Raw genomic sequence first — 17,311 nt, forward strand, 5'->3', positions numbered from 1 at the left:
GAAAGAGGGTGGGGGCCCCATCTCCAGGTAGCTACCTGGGAGGTGGACGCAGCCCTGGGGGTGTGCCGGGCGTACATGGGTGAATCTGGATGTGGATGTGAGTTTCCTAATGCGGGGGTGAAAAAAAGCACTGATACTCTCATCGGGGTCTATAAAGGTCTTAGATGCGAGGAAGGGCTCTTCCTCCTTGAAAGCACCAAGAGCCACTGACATCTCATCCACCTTCTGACGCTATGTCAAGACTTGGCTACTCCCCAAAGACGAGACGTGCGGGATTTGAGGCAACCTTGAGAACCCTCCGTGCAGCTTACTGTTGACCTTTCTTATGGAAGAATTTCTTCTTACTAAAATGAGGCCCTGCCTCTACTATGCAATCCTCAAGGGAGACATCAGGTGTCTTTTTAAGGGCTCTCTGACCACTGGAAAACCATCTGGAAATTCCTTTTCATGCTTCTCTTTTTCCACCTGAGTTGTTCCACTGTCTTTAACTTGTACCTGGGTATGTAGGTAAGCCCACCAGTTCCATCTGGGGACAGGCGTCAGAAAGGCCCCTTACCACAGGTACATCAGGATGAAGGTGTGCTTCCTCAGGCGTGGCGTGCGGAACAGGTCTACAAACGAGGGGCTCAGCTTTTCAGTGACATCCTCTTTGAGAGTCAGCATCTAGGAAGGAGTCAGGCCATCAGCTGCATCCAAGCTGCCGTGAGCAGGAAACACCATCAGGGCCCCTTTCCCGGCCCCCGCCCCGAGGTCGGTCCTCACATGGCTGGCCCCCACACCCATCACCCCAAATGTCACCAGTGCCCTCTTGCCTCCCAAGGCAGCCCCACAGGCATGCTCTAAGTCATAAATGCAGCCCAAAGTTCAGGGACAGGAGAAACCCTCTGCTAGTTTGTCACCTTTAGATCAGCTGGAGGCAATTTCCCATTCTTTCGGGCTATGTGGTCCATTATCTTTACTGCTTGAGCGTTTCTCTTTTGCGATAACAGCCATCGAGGAGACTCGGGCACAAACCTGTGGACACAGATCATCACTACGTCTCATTTTCTGCAGAGCTCATCTGATGTTAAGCCCCGATCAGAGCGAAGCTGCTGCTCAGACCAGCCTGCCCTCCTCACGCTGGGACTGTAATTCCTCAAGCGTCTGGTGGACGAGGATCTGGGGCCACTGTGTGCTGGCCCAGAGAGCCCACACGGGAGCTCTGTGAGTCACTCGTGCTCTTACTGCCACCTGCTAAGATTTACGGACCAGAAGAGAACCATCGCTTCCTATGTAGCCTTCATCCGGTGGGGCGGGGGTCCCATTCTCTCCTGGAAGCCAGCAGCCCTTCTCCCCACCCCAGGAACTCTCTCACACGTAATAGATGCTCCACACGCCCCACCCCTTGCGATACAGCAGATGCCTCCTTGTAAGACAGGGCCTGTGGAACATGTCTCAAAATATTTCCAAAACAAAATAAACTATAGTCACTTTTCTTTAGCATCAGGTACACCATGGTGTCTATTTCAAATGGGACAAGGATGATATAAAGTCAAAGACTGGGAATCTCTACTTATCTGAAAACACACAGGTATAGTCTCACCCAGCCCGGCCATCGGGACTCAGCCAGGGGGTCCCGTCACTGGAGGGCCCCTTGTTTCACATGACAAGGAGGGCGCAGGCTCTTCCTGAACGGGAGTGTACTTAGAGCCGCAGTCTTGAGAAACTGGGCGGACTCGATGCCTCCCACGGATAAGATCTGCCCTCAGCAAAACAGTGACAAAAGCTGCATGGACGCGACTGTTCTCTCCACAAGCCTCTCTGCTACCACGCACCTCCCCCCCCACCGACCCCCGCTTCCCTCTCCCACAATAAAAACTCAGCTGTCTAGGTGCCCCTCCCTTCACCCTGCCAAGGGCTGACAGCTACTAAGATTAACAGCTCACTTGAACGGGTTTTGTTCATAACGGTTCAATGTGCACACTCCCCAAAGATCACTTCATCCCTTCATCCACTCGACAGACAGCGGATGCCTCCTTTGGGACTCGGTGCCCTCTGTCTGACTCGTAGCATCCCAGCCTCTATCTTGGGGACGCGAGCTGAAAGAAGCTCTGTTTGAGGGCAGCGCCCCGGGGGAATGTGACAGAACTCCCCAAACGGCACAGATGGCTGTAAGCCGCAGGCCTGCGGGTAGGGCCGCCCTGGCCGCCGGGAAGACGGGGTCCCCGCGAGGACGCAGTACCAGTAGCACAGCGGGAGGACGAAGGTGGGCAGAGAGACGGCCAGCTGGAGCCAGCGCCAGTGAGGGACGGCGTAGGCCAGCCCGGAGAGCAGCACGAGCCCCACCGTGAACGCCACCTGGTAGAGGATCGCCACCGTTCTTCTGTAGCCCAAGCCCACGAATTCTGTGACTGAAACAGGAGAAACGTCACTGGTGGGCTCCCCCGAGGAGAGAAGCCAGGGCGGCGCGCCCCCGCCTCCTCCGTGCGCCCCCGCCGCTCGTTCCCCAAACGCCCTTCCGCCTCCCCCCCGCACGAGGCCCAGCCCTTTTGTCCCGGCTCTCCTGCAGCCGCCCCTTTCTGAACCCCCCCCCCCATCTGCCATCTGGAGTTCTCCTTTTCAGTCTGCCGGGCTCTCTTCCCCGGAGCCTTCCTTCCTCCCATCGGCTGCAGGCCGAGCTGGACTATTTTCCACGACCCCCGGGAGCGCTCGTTGATTTCACGACCGTCTTTGAGTGCCCGCCGGGGACCTGGCCCTGTTGTGGGTGTTTGGATGTATCGTGAGCTCAGCCGGCAGAGTCCTGCCCTCCTAAGCCCGCATCCTCGTGAGAGATGGTGGACGACACACACAAGTGAGAAGTCACAGCCGGGTCCTAACGCGCTGCGCGCTGTGCAGAGAGAACAGGTAGATGGCCCGAGGGGATTCGGGAGAGTCCAGGGTGGAGGGGTTGCAGATTTTCAGAGAGCGATGGGGTGGAGCTCGTGCATGACACTTGAGCCAAGACCTGCGAGAGGTGAGGGAGTTTAGCCGAACACAGAAGGGCGAAGCGAGTTCCAGCCAGAGGAAACAGCAGCACGGTGGCCCTGTGGACGAGGACCCCCGTCAGTGGGGCAATGCGCCCTCCTGGGGGGCCTCATAGGCTTGCCGAGGACATGGGCTTCCACTGCGGGAAACGCAGAGCCGCCGCGGCACAGGGGTGACGCGATCCCACGTCTATTAAAGGCTCGCTGTGCTGCTGCCTGTAGGTGCCCCAGGGAGACCACCGTGGAGGTGAGGTGACGCTGGTGTCTGGGAGCCGTGGAAGCAGCAGGGGAGTGAGATGAACGGGGTTCCGGAGGGATTTTGAAAGTAAAGGGCACAGCAGGGCTGGGGAGGGGGGCACAGGTGGAACGGGCTGGGGAGGGGGGAGGACAGTCTCCTGGGTCCTGCCACGTTGAGGCGTCAGGGGGCAGAGGAGGAGTCAATACAGGGGACTGCGCAGGAGCCGCGTGCGCAGGACCAGGGAGCGTGTGGCCCACAGCAAGCGGGGACAGCCGCAGGAAGCACGGCGCCAGGGGTAGCTGTCCGTCCACCACAGGTAAAGGGGGTTCCCGGTGGGCCTCCCTTTCTCTCTAGCCTTTGAGCTCCTTGAGAGAGGACGGGGGCCTTATCTCTCTTGGCACCCCATCTCGCCCCCTGCCAGCCAAATGGCAGCAGGTGCGTGCGCTGCAGGGAGGAGTATGGGGCGGGCATCCCTCTAGGCTACACCTGGGGCACTTCATCTACCTCACAGCCTTGTCATTCCCATGCGGAGGATCCTGAGGCACGGAGAGGTTATGGAACGTGTCTGCAAGACCACACAGCCGGTCAGTGTTGGGTGTAGATTTGACCTCAGAATTAATCCTCTTCACCATGTGCCAAGTAGTGCACGGTCAGCATATAGGTGGCTGGGCTGTCACTAAATATGTGCTGAGCTCACTAAGCCAGGGTGTGCATGGTTTCTCAAGGGAGGAATATGATTTTTCTTGGCTCTAGTGAACTATTTCTCAGGATGCCAAGCCATAGGATGTCGTTTTCAGAGATGGCAAGACATGGCAGAGATGTGGATTACCCTCACTGCTGTCTGATGTGCCCAAAAACCAGCTGAGGGAAGCACAGATGGTTCTCATACTACCTTCTTCTAAGGAAGTATTTTTCATTTTCTATTCTTACCCTTCAGAGAAAATTTGAAAAAAAAAAGTATATAGAATTACATTGCTTTACACTTCATTTTTTAAAATCATTATGTTTATCTCTTCTTTTATTTCCTCTATGTCTTCTCTCCTAACTGTTTCGTGTCCTTCAAACCAGTTGAGTTTGTTGTATTTACTTTGAAAGATGCTGGTTCTTTCATATTTAAAACGTTAAGATACTCTCCCACCTGTCTCCGCTTCCTGCACACCCCCGTCGCTGTAACCACATCACATGTGATCTTCTTTTCCCAAACGGATTAGCTGATACGGAAGCACTGATTTATTTAAGTGTCTCTCAAACAAAAAGAGAGAGCGCGAGCAAGAGAGAGAGAGAAGGCCATCCTGACAGCATGCCCAGCCCTAGTCACGCAGACAACAAATCCAGCTAGAATGACCACACTTTCTCGAGACCCTGCAAACATCCTCTTCCCCCAAAAAACCCAGCTCCACATTCGGCTTCATCCCATTCTACCCCACGACCTGACTTCCGTGGCTCCTTAAAGTGTGTGCAAACCTCAGGCCAGTGGATGCTTACTCAAGGTGTAGCCAGCCGTCCAGCTGCCCTTGCTGACCAGCCCCTGCCCCAGGCGGAAGAGCAGCAGGGACGTGTAGTCTGGAGCAACCGCCGTCAGGACGCCCAAGATGGCGCTGATGAGGGTGGTGGCCAAGAGGCATACTTTACGGCCAAACCTTCAGAGGCAAGGAGACAGCAAGGTGAGGTGAGTACTGAGTATTCACAGGGACGATGGGACAGCAAGTGTCTAGTGGGAGACAAGACAGTTTTTCTGAGGGACCATGCAGTCCGTTGATCACTGCCCCTCCTCAAAGCCTGACCCGGTCCATCCTCAGTGAAGAGCGACCAGCAGCTCTTGCGAGGTTAATTAAGCCACTCTGAAGAGGAATCCTGATCGCTCTCAGCAATATGGCATCTCAGCCAAGGATGAGTGGCCTCCCTCACTGACTCTCCTAGTTCTCAGACTCATCTCCTCTCGTTACCTTTGTATTTAACAGACTGTGTTATTATTAACAGGGTGCACCAGAAACCAGGCTTTCCCCCCCACATAGTCTTATCGATGGTCATACAAGTTTTTCTGGGAAAACCTTCAGTTCTAATAGTATAAATATTTTTTAATAAATTTATTTATTTTATTTTATTTATTTTTGGCTGTGTTGGGTCTTCGTTGCTGCGTGTGGGCTTTCTCTAGGTGCTGTGAGTGAGGGCTACTCTTCGTTGTGGGCCTCGCACTGCGGTGGCTTCTCTTGTTGTGGAGCACGGGCTCTACAGCACAGGCTCAGTAGTTGTGGCTCACGGGCTCAGTTGCTCCGCGGCATGTGGGATCTTCCCAGACCAGGGCTCAAACCCATGTCCCCTGTATTGGCAAGCGGATTCTTAATCACTGCACCACCAGGGAAGCCCCTAATAGTGTAACTATTGAAAAGTGTTTTTCCCTTCCTTTTTCATGAATAAGATGGGCAAATTATTTGCTAAAACTTCATCCCATAATTGTGCTTTATTGATTCGATCTTTTAAATCTTATCCCACATTCTCTGGCAGTAAGGCAAGGAAGGAAGGGACCAACCTCTTATGTGGTTACATTGAACTTGCCCACACCCAGGATCCCTCCCCACCAGGCCCAGCAAGCCCTCTGCCTTTCTCTGTCATCCTCCTTCCTGGATTCCAGCATGTCTACTTCATTTATCTACTCCATGTATTCTTGCCTCAAACTTCTATATAGAGACACTTCTTGTCTGAAGCCCACATCTTCTTACCCAAGAATGTTCAGACATAATAGTACCAGCATCCATTTTCTCCTGTGTCTCCTCCCAAAGGCAGCCTCACCCACTGCACTTGGGTCCAGCCCTTGACTGAGCCCCTTTGGTTCCTTGCTCTCTCCATGATATTGTTCTCATCTTCCTGGACCCTTCACCTCTCCACTTCCCCATTTCCTTCACAGCCATCTTGTTTTAAAGAGTCATCTACGCAATGATCCAAAACCTATAGGATGCAGCAAAAACAGTTTTAAGAGGGAAGTTTATAGTGATACGAGCCTACCTCAGGAAACAAGAAAAATCTCAAATAAACAACCTAACTTTACACCTAAAGGAACTAGAAAAAGAAGAACAGATAAAACCCAAAGTTAGTAGAAGGAAAGAAATTATAAAGAACAGAGCAGAAATCAGTGTAATAGAGACTAAGAAAACAATAGAAAAAGTCAATGAAACTAAGAGCAGTTTCTTTGAAAAGATAAACAAAATTGATAAATCTTTAGCCAGACTCATCAAGAAAAAAAGACAGAGGGCTCAAATTAATAAAATCAGAAATGAAAAAAGAGAAGTTACAACTGACACCACAGAAATACAAAGGATCATAAGAGATTACTACGAACCATTATACACCAATAAAATGAACAACCTAGAAGAAATGGATAAACTTCTAGAAATATACAATCTCTCAAGGCTGAATCAGGAAGAAATAGAAAATATGAACAGACCAATTACCAGTAATGAAATGGACTCAGTAATTTTTAAAAAAATTTCCCAACAAACAAAAACCCAGGACCAGACAGCTTCACAGGTGAATTCTACCAAACATTTAAAGAAGAGTTAACACCTACCCTGTTCAAATTATTCCAGAAAATTGAAGAGGAAGGAATGCTTCCAAGCTCATTCTAAGAGGCCAGCATCACCCTGATACTGAAATCAGACAAAGACACCACAAAAAGAGAAAATTACAGGCCAATATCACTGATGAACATAGATGCAAAAGTTTTCAACAAAATATTAGTAAACCAAATACAACAATACATTTAAAAAAATCATACACCATGATCAAGCAGGATTTATCTCAGGGACACAAGGATGGTTCCATATCTGCAAATCAATCAATGTGATATACCATGTTAACAAATTGAAGAATAAAAACCATATGACAATCTCAATAGATACAGAAAAGACTTTGGACAAAATTCAACCTCTATTTATAATGGAGAACTCTCCAGAAAGTAAGCATAGAGGGAACATACCTCAACATAATAAAGGCCATATATGACAAACACACAGCCAACATCATACTCAGTGGTGAAAAGCTGAAAGAAATTCCTCTAAGATCAGGAACAAGACAAAGATATCTACTCTCACCATTTTCACTCAACATGATATTGGAAGTCCTAGCCACAGCAATCAGACAAAAAAAGAAAGAAAAGAAAAAGAAAGAGAGAGAGAGAGAGAGAGAGAGAGAGAGAGAGAGAAAGAAAGAAAGAAAAGAAAGAAAGAAGAAAGGAATCCAACAGAAGAAGTAAAACAGTCACTGCAGAAGACATACTATATGTAGAAAATCCTAAAGATGCCACCAAAAAAACTATTAGAACTAATCAATGAATTCAGCAGTTACAGGCTACAAAATTAATGTACAGAAATCTGTTGCATTTTTATACAGTACTGAAAAACTATCAGAAAGAGAAATTAAGGAAATAATCACATCTACAATTGCATCAAAAAAAAAATACCTAGGAATAAATCTAACCAAGGAAGTAAAAGATGTGTACTCAGAAAACTATAAGACATTGATGAAAACATTGAAGACAATACAAAAAAATGGAAAGATATACTGTGCTCATGGATTGGAAGAATTAATATTGTTAAAATGACCATACTTCATTCAAGGCAATCTACAGATTCAAAACAATGTGTTGAATTCAATACAATACAATACCATAGAATACCAATGACATTTTTCATGTAAGTAGAACAAATAATTCTAAAATTTGTATGGAAACACAAAAGACTCCAAATAGCCAAAACAATCTTGAGAAAGAAGAACAAATCTGGAGGTATCAGGCTCCCTGTTTTCAAAATATACTACAAAGCCACTGTAATCAAAACACTATGGTACTGGCACAAAAACAGGCACATAGATCAATGGAACAGAATAGAGAGCCCAGAAGTAACCCCACACTTATATGTCAATTAATCTCTGAAAAAGGGGGCAAGAATATACAATAAGAAAAAGACAGCTTCCTCAATATATGATGGTGAGAAAACTGGACAGCTACTTGCAAAAGAATCAAACTAGACTACTTTCTCACACTATATACAAAAAAAAAACTCAAAATGAATTAAAGACTTAAATGTAAGACCTGAAACTACAAAACTCCTGGAAGCAAACATAGGCAGTATGCTCTTTGACATCAGTCTTAGCAATATTTTTTGGATATGTCTCCTCAGGCAAGGAAAACAAAAGCAAAAACAAACAAATGGTACTCCATCAAACTAAAAAGCTTTTGCACAGCAAAAGAAACTATCAACAAAATGAAAAGGCTGTCTACAGAATGGAAGAAGATATTTGCAAACAATATATCTGATAAGAGGTTAATATCCAAAATATATAAAGAGCTCATACAACTCAATATCAAAAAACCAAACAACCAGATTTTAAAATGGTCAGAGGATCTGAATAGACATTGTTCCAATGAAGACATACAGATGGCCAACAAACACATGAAAAGATGCTCAACATCACTAATCATCAGGGAAATGCAAATCAAAACTACAAGATATCACCTCACACCTGTCAGAATGGCTATTATCAAAAAGACAATAAATAACAAGTGTTGACAAGGATGTGGAGAAAAGGGAACCTTAGTACACTGTTGGTGGGAATGTAAATTGATGCAGCCACTATGGAAAACAGTGTGGAGTTTCTTCCAAAAATTTAAAATGGAACTACCATACAATCCAACAGTTCCCCATCTGGGTATTTTTCCAAAGAAAATAAAAACACTAATTCAAAAAGATATCTGCACCTCTATGTTTATTGCTGCATTATTTACAATAGCCAATGTATGGAAGCAACCTAAATGTCCATCAATCAAAGAATGAATAAAGATTTAGTGTGTGTGTGTGTGTGTGTATACATATATATATATATATATATATATATATATATATATATATATATAAAATGCAATATTACTCAGCCATAGAAAAGAATAAATTTGTGACAACATAGATGGACGTAGAGGGTATTATGTTAAGTGAAAGTAGTCAGACAGAGAAAGACATATACCATGTGATCTCACTCATATGTGGAATTTAAGAAACAAAACAAATATATATTTTTTTAAACTCATACATGAAAATTATCTACTCCTGAAAATAAATAAATAAATGCTAAAAGTATTCTCATCTATTGTGACTGAAAAATTCACTCCAACTTCTTCCCACATGTAAAGATGAAATTAACATGCTTTAAGGAAATACGGGGTGGGGGGGTGGTGTGGGGAAGAGTCGTCCACACACAAAAATCCACTCTCTCATCTCTCACTTACCTTCAACCTTCCACTGACACTGCCATTGCCCACCGACTTCTACATGTGGATCTTCTCTCCATATGCCCTCTCCTAGCTTATCTCAGACATGGTTTATAGCTTTAAATACCAATTGCCGGTGACAAATATTTAACTCTAGCCCAAACCTCATAATCCAGCTGCCTACTTGGCATCTCTTCTCTGTCTCACAGCCTATTCTGAACACGTCTCCAATGTTACCACTTCCAAGACAGAACTCTTGCTTGCTCCCACCCCCTTCACCCCAAAGAGCAGCAACCAAGGCTGTTCCTAACCCATTCTGTCCCGTCTCAAACAATGGCCCTGCCCGCCTCCACCCATCCGCTAGAAGCATGAACAGTGGCTTTGTTCCCCTTGCTCTCAGTCCCGCACCCCAGCTGTACGCTCTGCATGCAGTTTCAGCCTCGGAAATCCATCCTGCCCCACGAAGTCCAAAGCACTCGCTGCCATGTCTTGTCTCCCTCAACTTCTGCAAAGATTCCCACTGGCCACATTCTCCCGCCATTGGCCCCTAAAGTCCGTTCTCTCCATGGTGTTGATGCTGTTTAGTCGGATCGGCCTTTACGTACCTGTCTGCAATGTAGCCGACGCCCAGAGAGCCCAGGAAGAAGCCCACATTCACACAGGACTGAAAGAGGTCCACCTTCCAAGAGTCATCGCACACCAGGTTAAACTGCGGGTCACACCGCGGTCGGAGGGGCCGAAAACACAAGACCGTTTGTGAGTCACACTCCACCTTCCATCCTCTCTCCGGACAACGTAAACGTACAACACAAAATGTGGGATGGTGCTTCACATGTTTTTCTCTTTACCACGTTTTCATTAGACAAATTCAAGGTTTCTGGTGAATCTCAGTCAATGTCATTATACGCCTAATACCTTTATCTTGGCTTTACCCTCAATATACACTAAAGAGGCTGTTGTCAAGTGTCACTGACAGTTATCAAACAACTGCATGGCCCAAAGGGAAGGTTTCTAAAGGAAATACAGCAAAGTAATTATCCAAAGACAGAAATGTGGTAAAATAAATGTTTTCCAGAATTGGTCAAGGCCCTTAATTAAGTACATATTAATTATATGTTTAGTTATGTAAATTCTACCAGTAATTATGTAAATCGGTCATGACTGATGGAGCTTTGAGTGTCAACACGAGAATCGCTGAGCAAAGACACAGAGGCCCGGCGCTGGGAGCTTCTAGGGAGCAGCCTGTGTGCTGCCCGGTGTGCAGGGGGTAGGGGGGCACCCAGGGGTGGCAGGAGACTCGGAGGGAGGGAGTGAGGGGGAAAGACCTAGGCAAAGGCAGGAGCGGGTCCCCTGGGGAAGGGCACTGGTGTTCGTGGGGTTCCCTCCATGCCTGGCACACGCCTGGTGATGCCCACACGCCTGCGCAAGCTGGGAGGCCTGAGTGCGGGAGCATCACCGCTTAGAGCTCAGAGGTGCAGAACGCAGGATGGCGCCCCAGGGACGCGAGAGGGGCTGGGGGGCGGCAGCCGGGGCCCTCGCCTCCCCAGTCCTGGCACAGCACCAGCTGGGTGGTGTCCAGGGACACTTTAGGTTCATGGTTCCGCCCCACCAGGCGACACTGTGGGGTGGGATGCAGGGGGGTCACTTAGCAACTTTAGACCTTAGTCTCCCAGTCTGACGGGTGTGTGGTGCCCGTCCTGTCACCGTCACAGACCTAGTGCAGGCACTGCAGGGGCAAATCATGCACAAATGGTTTGGTAGTAATAAACCATTTAACTTCTTCAGTGGGGGCTTTGTTACCCACCACCTTTAAAAATCTAAAGTTGCCTACATGAGCCATGCCCTTTTCCTGGTCCCGGGGATCCATCATGAGCACTGTTAAAAATAAAATATAGGGGGCTTCCCTGGTGGCGCAGTGGTTGAGAGTCCGCCTGCCGACGCAGGGGACGTGGGTTCGTGCCCCGGTCCGGGAAGGTCCCACATGCCGCGGAGCGGCTGGGCCCGTGAGCCATGGCCGCGGAGCCTGCGCGTCTGGAGCCTGTGCTCCGCAACGGGAGAGGCCACAACAGTGAGAGGCCCGCGTACCGCAAAAAAACAAAACAAAACAAAACAATAAAATATAGGTAAAACTCCTTGCTACCACTGGACTTTCAGAAACTAATACTGAGCTCGCGCTACCATCTGTCTCATGCCCAGAGCCCGCTGTCTGCTCACAAGAGCGGCTCAGATCTGAGAGACAGGATGAGATACCAGTCACTCCCATTCTCTGCCGGTCCAGGTGTTTATTCCCTTTAAAAGTCAGCTGAAAACACGCCCTCGCCAGGACGCTTCTCCTGCAGATCTTTGGCTTTCCTGCTGCCTGGTCCCTGTCAGCAGCGCGCGGGGGAGGCCACCCCTGGGTGTTATCTAGCTGTCCCAGGTCTGCAGCTGCAGCTGCCTCTTTGCAGCCTCCGCCCACTTCGCCCAAGACGACTTTCTGTGCATTCTAGATTTCACCAAAGCCACAGGGCACCGGTTTTTTGCCCTGGGTTTGTTCTACTCTTTGCAGTCAGCATCTTTGTAAGGTGTCCCTGCCACCCTTCCTGAAATGCCCTGGGTGCCATCCTTCCCCGGGGACGTGCAGAAGCCAGAGTGCTCACGGAGCTCAAGGAAGGGGCACCTGGCCTTCCCTGAGAACTCTGCCCCCAGCTGCGCTGAGGGTCTCCGTCTGGAGGCAACTGCAAGTCTTGTAAGCCTGCCTGGCCCTGTGATCCCAAACTCTGCCACTGCCCCCAGACACTTTTGTGCCACCAGGAAGACAAGCCTGGCCCCTGGGGAAAGCCTGGAGCTGCACAGAGGGAGTGCAGCATGGGGTGTCCTAGGCCGGGTCACCGTCCCTGCTGGAATTTCACCGGGACCAGGCCGCGTGGTGGGAATACAACCTATAGAGCAGCATGCTATTCACCAAGCTCGCCCGAGCACAGCATCACCCAGTGTCCTCGTTAGAATACAGGTTCCCATGGATCCTGTCTCAGCAGATACGTATCGGAATCCAGGTGATCCCTGGGATCAGGCGAGATTGGAAACGGCACATTCCTGCCCCAGGTGGACCCTGACCTCCGCCCCCAGGACGAGGGGGGGAGCGGAGCCGGGTATTCAAACAGGTCGCCTCATCGTCCTCCCTTAAGCCAGTTCCAATGTCCAAGGCAAGGCCGAGTTAAAGATTATTTCTGCAGAAATGAACAACAAAGGTGAATGCCCCCCAAATTAAGCTTCAGCTTTGGATGAGGAGAGGGGTCAAAAGGGCTGTTGAGGCGGTGGGAAGGGAGAGCTAGAGGGAAGCCCGCTCCTTCCGGGGGAAATTGTTCTCCCTCTGCTGACCTGAAGGCCCGCACTCTCATGGCCCTTCACCGCCTGCAGCCGGGCCCCACCGGCCCTCACACTCCGCGGGTCCCCAGATGAGCTCTACCCTACAGACCCTCACCTCGCCCTCCCAGGCCTCCCCAACGCTGGATCGTAGGGCAACTGGAAGCCCACAGTTGGCCAATCGCTTCTGTGTCCCCTCCTCTCCAAGTCCACTGCCCCGCTCAGGCCACCACCTGGCCAGGCTCCCACACCTGCACAAACTGCTACTGCCCTGTGTTCCAGCCTCAGTTTTCAGGAGCTCGGTTCCCCTTCCTCCACAGCCAGAACCCTCTGGCAAATTGGCCCCCCAGCCCCTGCCGGGCCTGTGTCTCTTAAATCGGTTCGTCTTTTCATTCCTGTGACAACCATGTTGGTTGAGTCCCGCCAGGACTCATGTCTGGGCCTCCTCAAGCTCTCCCCGCCTGACGAAGCCCCCAGCCCCACGCCCACCAGCGCCTGGACCATCCCCAAGGCCCAGCGAGGATGGGCTTCCTCCTCTGCCTGACCAGCAAGCTCCCTTGTTTGGCACGAAGGCAGGGTGGCCAGATTTAGAGAAAAAAATAGTACATGGTGCCCCGCTGAATTGGAATTTCAGATAAACAACTCCTGTTTTAGTATAAGTATGCCCCCTGCAGTATTTGCATTCCCAACCTTGGTTGTATTCCCAGGTATTGCACAACTTTTGTATCAAATGTTGTGCAATGCCTGGGACTTAATTATCCTAAAAAAGCGTTCGTTGTTTACCTGAAATTCAAATTTAACGGGCGTCCTGTATTTTATCTGGTGACCTGCGTAAGGACTCAGTGCTCTGGCCTGAAGGTGAGCTGGCACCACCTTTCTCCCCTGGGACTCCTCCACTGGACCCTGGGTTCCAATCAATTTAACAGCTCGTTGCTGTCCGAATGTAGCACCGGCTCCCTCTCCCCTGAGCTTTGGCTCACGCTTCCCCGCCCACTCTGTTCCCCCTCCTTGCTGCTCAAAATACCACCCGAGGCTCCATTCAAATGCCACCTCTTAAGGACCTACTGTCTAGCACAGGGAACTATACTCAATATTTTGTAATAACCTTAAAGGAAAAAGAATCTGAAAAAAAATAGAACACAACATTGTACATTAACTATACTTCAATTTTCTAAAAAGTGCCACCTCCTTCTGGAAGACCCCCGTGATCACCTCAGTAGCTAAGATCCCCCTCCTTAGAGCCCACTGGCCCCTCCACATCGCCCACACATGGTCTGGGAGGCCGGTCTTATTCTCACCACTGCCATCTGTCCCTCACTCCCTGGAGACTGCAAACTCCTTAAACCTCATAGGTTTCTTCTCTGTCTCCCTCCTGGCATCACACCCAGTACCCGAACAGAGGAAAAGCTCGGAATACGTTTACTGAATGAACAGATGGAGGAGTGAGTGGATGAATTCTTGCATCTGATCCTTTCCCAGCAGAGTATACTGCAGGCACAGAGAACAATACTTCCCCGTCCTAGTCTGTTTCTAGATTCCCAGCGAGAATAGTGGACAGTTCAGTATCCCTGGGAGATGAGTCTTCCAATTGGACATCTATCGTTGGAGGATGCCTTGGAGATCAGATGTTTGTGCACCAGCACCTGCACCTGCTCCCCCCTTGGGGGAAACTCCCTGCTCTGGCCCCCGCCCTCCTCGAGACAGTGAGCTGGTGAGGCCAGAGGAGCAGACACGGCGCTTTTTTCCGGCAACAGCCCAGATGTGTTGATGCTGAGACTACTCAGTTCCCTTGTTTCAGGTGAGTAGCACCCTCACCGAAACCGAGCTTTGCTAACAGACAGACTCTGCGTAGTTCAGGTCTGCGGCTTCACCACGTGACCTTGAGGCCAGTTTCCAAGTGCCCATGCCTGTCACGGTACAACACTTTCCAAAGGGTCCGTGAAGGAAAAAAAACCTGGTGCCTTTTTACTAGAATATTCACAAAGAAAACACTCAGATAACTCATTAAACTGTGCAGGCAAAGGCTTTGCCAGCATCCCCCTCTCCCGTGGGCCGTCAGTGGGACACCCAGCATAGCTCGGCTTGTCTGGTCCGCACCTTCACGCTGACCCCTGTGAAGGCGGGGCATTATCATTGCTGGTTTATTGATGAGGAAACTAAGGCTCAGAGAGGTTGAGTAACTGACTCAGTTTCGCTCAGCCAATCCGGGGCATGGCTGGGATTCTGTCTGACTCCAGGGCAGCTTCCACATAGCTCAGAGGCCAGTGTTTAGCTGTCACGTGTCCATGGCTCTTGAATGCAGTGGGGGTGGGGTGGGGGCGGGGAGGGACGGGGGGCGCTTCACACTTCTCATAGTGGGGAAGCTAGACCCCAGGTGAATTCTGCAGGTCTGCCGAGGGGCCAGCGGGGCAGAGAGAGGAGGAGCCCCGGTCTCCCCAGAGCCCCGCGTCCAAACAACCCAGCTCAGCCCGGCTCCCAGTGGTCTCTCCTCAGTTTCTTCCTTTAACACCCAGAGTCTGTGCAGGATTAAACAAGGGAAGAATCCTGGGTGCCCAGCCTGGAGCCTGCTGACGCTAGAGTTCAGGGAACACAGCCCCGCTCCCTCTTCCCTGGCGTGAAGCTGAAACTTGTAGCCTTTGTCATATATTTCCTCCCTGGCCCTGAAACCCACAGGCTCGGCCCAGCGCAGGGCCTGCTCGTACCTCGGTCACGATGGAGGAGCCGGGCGTGTCGTACACCCAGCCGTGCCGACAGGGGCCCAGAGGCAGGAGGCTGCTGTTGGCGGCCAGGCCGGCCAGCGGGTCCACGCAGCCGAGGGCGCTCTGGTTCCAGTCCACCTCATAGCGGCGGCACTGGCGGGGGAAGGCCTGGCCCTCGGGCCCGGGGCCCGGCACCGTGTAGTTGAGCTCCTCGGCCAGGCTCCAGCCGCATCGCCGGCTCAGCTCGGGCACCCCGGGGCTCCGGCAGCGGTGGTCCGGGGTGAAGGCCAGGAAGACGATGCCCACGTAGATGGGGGCAAAGGCGGCAGAGAGCAGGCATAGGGTCAGGAAGGCTTGCTTCTGGAACCAACCAAACTCCCCGACCTGCTCCAGAGCGTCGTCCACGGTGAGCATGACTGATCCACCACCCTCATAGCTCTGACCAGACCTCTTCGGCCACAGGGCCCAGGGTCAGTGTCTCATGTGGGTTTCTGTGCAATGCGCTGGTCTGAAATCAACTTGCTGTCTAAGCGTAACACCCTTGGAAGCCAACCAACTGGAAATAATCTTTCACCCTGTGGTACGGGTTTCAGACAAGGGCGGGAGGATGACTGGCCAAATTGTTTGCTGGGCCAGGGAGTCCCCCGGGCTGAGGGCCTAATTCTGCCGAGTTGGAGTTCACGGCACAAAAGCAGTGAGCAAGGGCGCCGTGAGCCTCCCCGCACTCTCTTCCAAAGGGATTCCCTACTTGAAAACTCTTTAGCATCCAGATAAACCAAAGACAGTACGCTGGCCACCAGGCACAGCTACAGGACCTACTACTTGTGATTGGCGTCTGGTGCAGGGTGGAGTGAGGGTCTGGCTGGGGTGATGGGAGAGCCAAGCCCTCCAAACGGACCCGCCTCCCTACCTCCTTGTCCCAACGTAGGACGACCACGTTCTCTGGGACCCACGTGGGACTTCACCCAGCTTCACTGAGTCCCCAGGCAGACTCCCGGATGCTGGACTGTGAGGCACCCTGAATCCCCAGGAAAGCAGGCCATGGGGGCCGTCTGGGCACAGACCTCCGTGGGCCCCGGCCAGAGATGCTGATAGAAGACCTCAGACACCCACAGGCAGAAAACACCGCCCGCTCCCCCCACCTCAGCCCGGACATTCAGGCCAGGTCCCTCCCTGTGCACACAGGAGGGCCAGATAACAGATGCGGGGGCTGCCAGTGCACCGGCTCGTTCCTGGGACTCTCGCCTCTTCCCTCCGTGGACAATGGGAGCTGGCCACCAGCTGGCCTGGTAATACAGCCCGCCTCAGGGGGCTGCAGCTCTGCAAACCCCCTCCACCTGGACTGAGCGCTCACTGCTGGGGAGGGAGGGAAGAGGGCTGGGGGCACGCCCAGGCCAGGCGCTGAGTGAGATAATAGAAACTGTATCTTGGTCTCCCCCGACCCGCCCTGTTCCTGGCACGGGGCCCCTGAAAGCCTTGACATTTCCTAGCCATAGGAGTGTCTTCCGTTCAGCTAGGTGGCCCCAGGTGTGCTCCTGGATGGCTCCTGGCCACAGGAAAGACCAAGCCGTGATTAGAGACTTGGAGCTTTCAGCCCTGCCCCTATTCTCTTGAGCAGGGAGAAGGGCTGAAACGGGGGTTCGTGCTGACGACGTGGTGAAGTGTCCATTAGAATCCCAGTAGCCGGGGTTCGGAGCGAACACACCCACACAGCCCAGCCCCACGGGGACAGCAGCTCCTGCCCTGGGACCCTCCCCGACCTCGCCCG

At 51.1% G+C, this 17,311-nt stretch overlaps 1 protein-coding gene across 2 annotated transcripts in view; it reads right to left on the reverse strand.

Moving 5' to 3' along the window:
- Nucleotides 1–16,018, reverse strand: part of LOC309811034 (solute carrier family 22 member 1) — a 33,822-nt gene extending 17,804 nt beyond the window's left edge. For both annotated transcript variants that reach the window (XM_082633510.1, XM_082633511.1), the window contains exons 1-6: nucleotides 15,547–16,018; nucleotides 10,105–10,208; nucleotides 4,726–4,880; nucleotides 2,222–2,390; nucleotides 900–1,014; nucleotides 557–663 (exon numbers count right to left, since the gene is read on the reverse strand). In XM_082633510.1, coding sequence (XP_082489636.1) covers nucleotides 557–663; nucleotides 900–1,014; nucleotides 2,222–2,390; nucleotides 4,726–4,880; nucleotides 10,105–10,208; nucleotides 15,547–15,957 — 1,061 coding nt within the window. In that variant the 5' untranslated portion in view covers nucleotides 15,958–16,018. The remainder of the gene's footprint in view (nucleotides 1–556; nucleotides 664–899; nucleotides 1,015–2,221; nucleotides 2,391–4,725; nucleotides 4,881–10,104; nucleotides 10,209–15,546) is intronic.
- Nucleotides 16,019–17,311: the final 1,293 nt, after the last annotated feature.

The sequence above is a fragment of the Mesoplodon mirus genome (assembly GCF_964341445.2).
Source record: "Mesoplodon mirus genome assembly, chromosome: 10".
NCBI lineage: Eukaryota > Metazoa > Chordata > Mammalia > Artiodactyla > Ziphiidae > Mesoplodon > Mesoplodon mirus.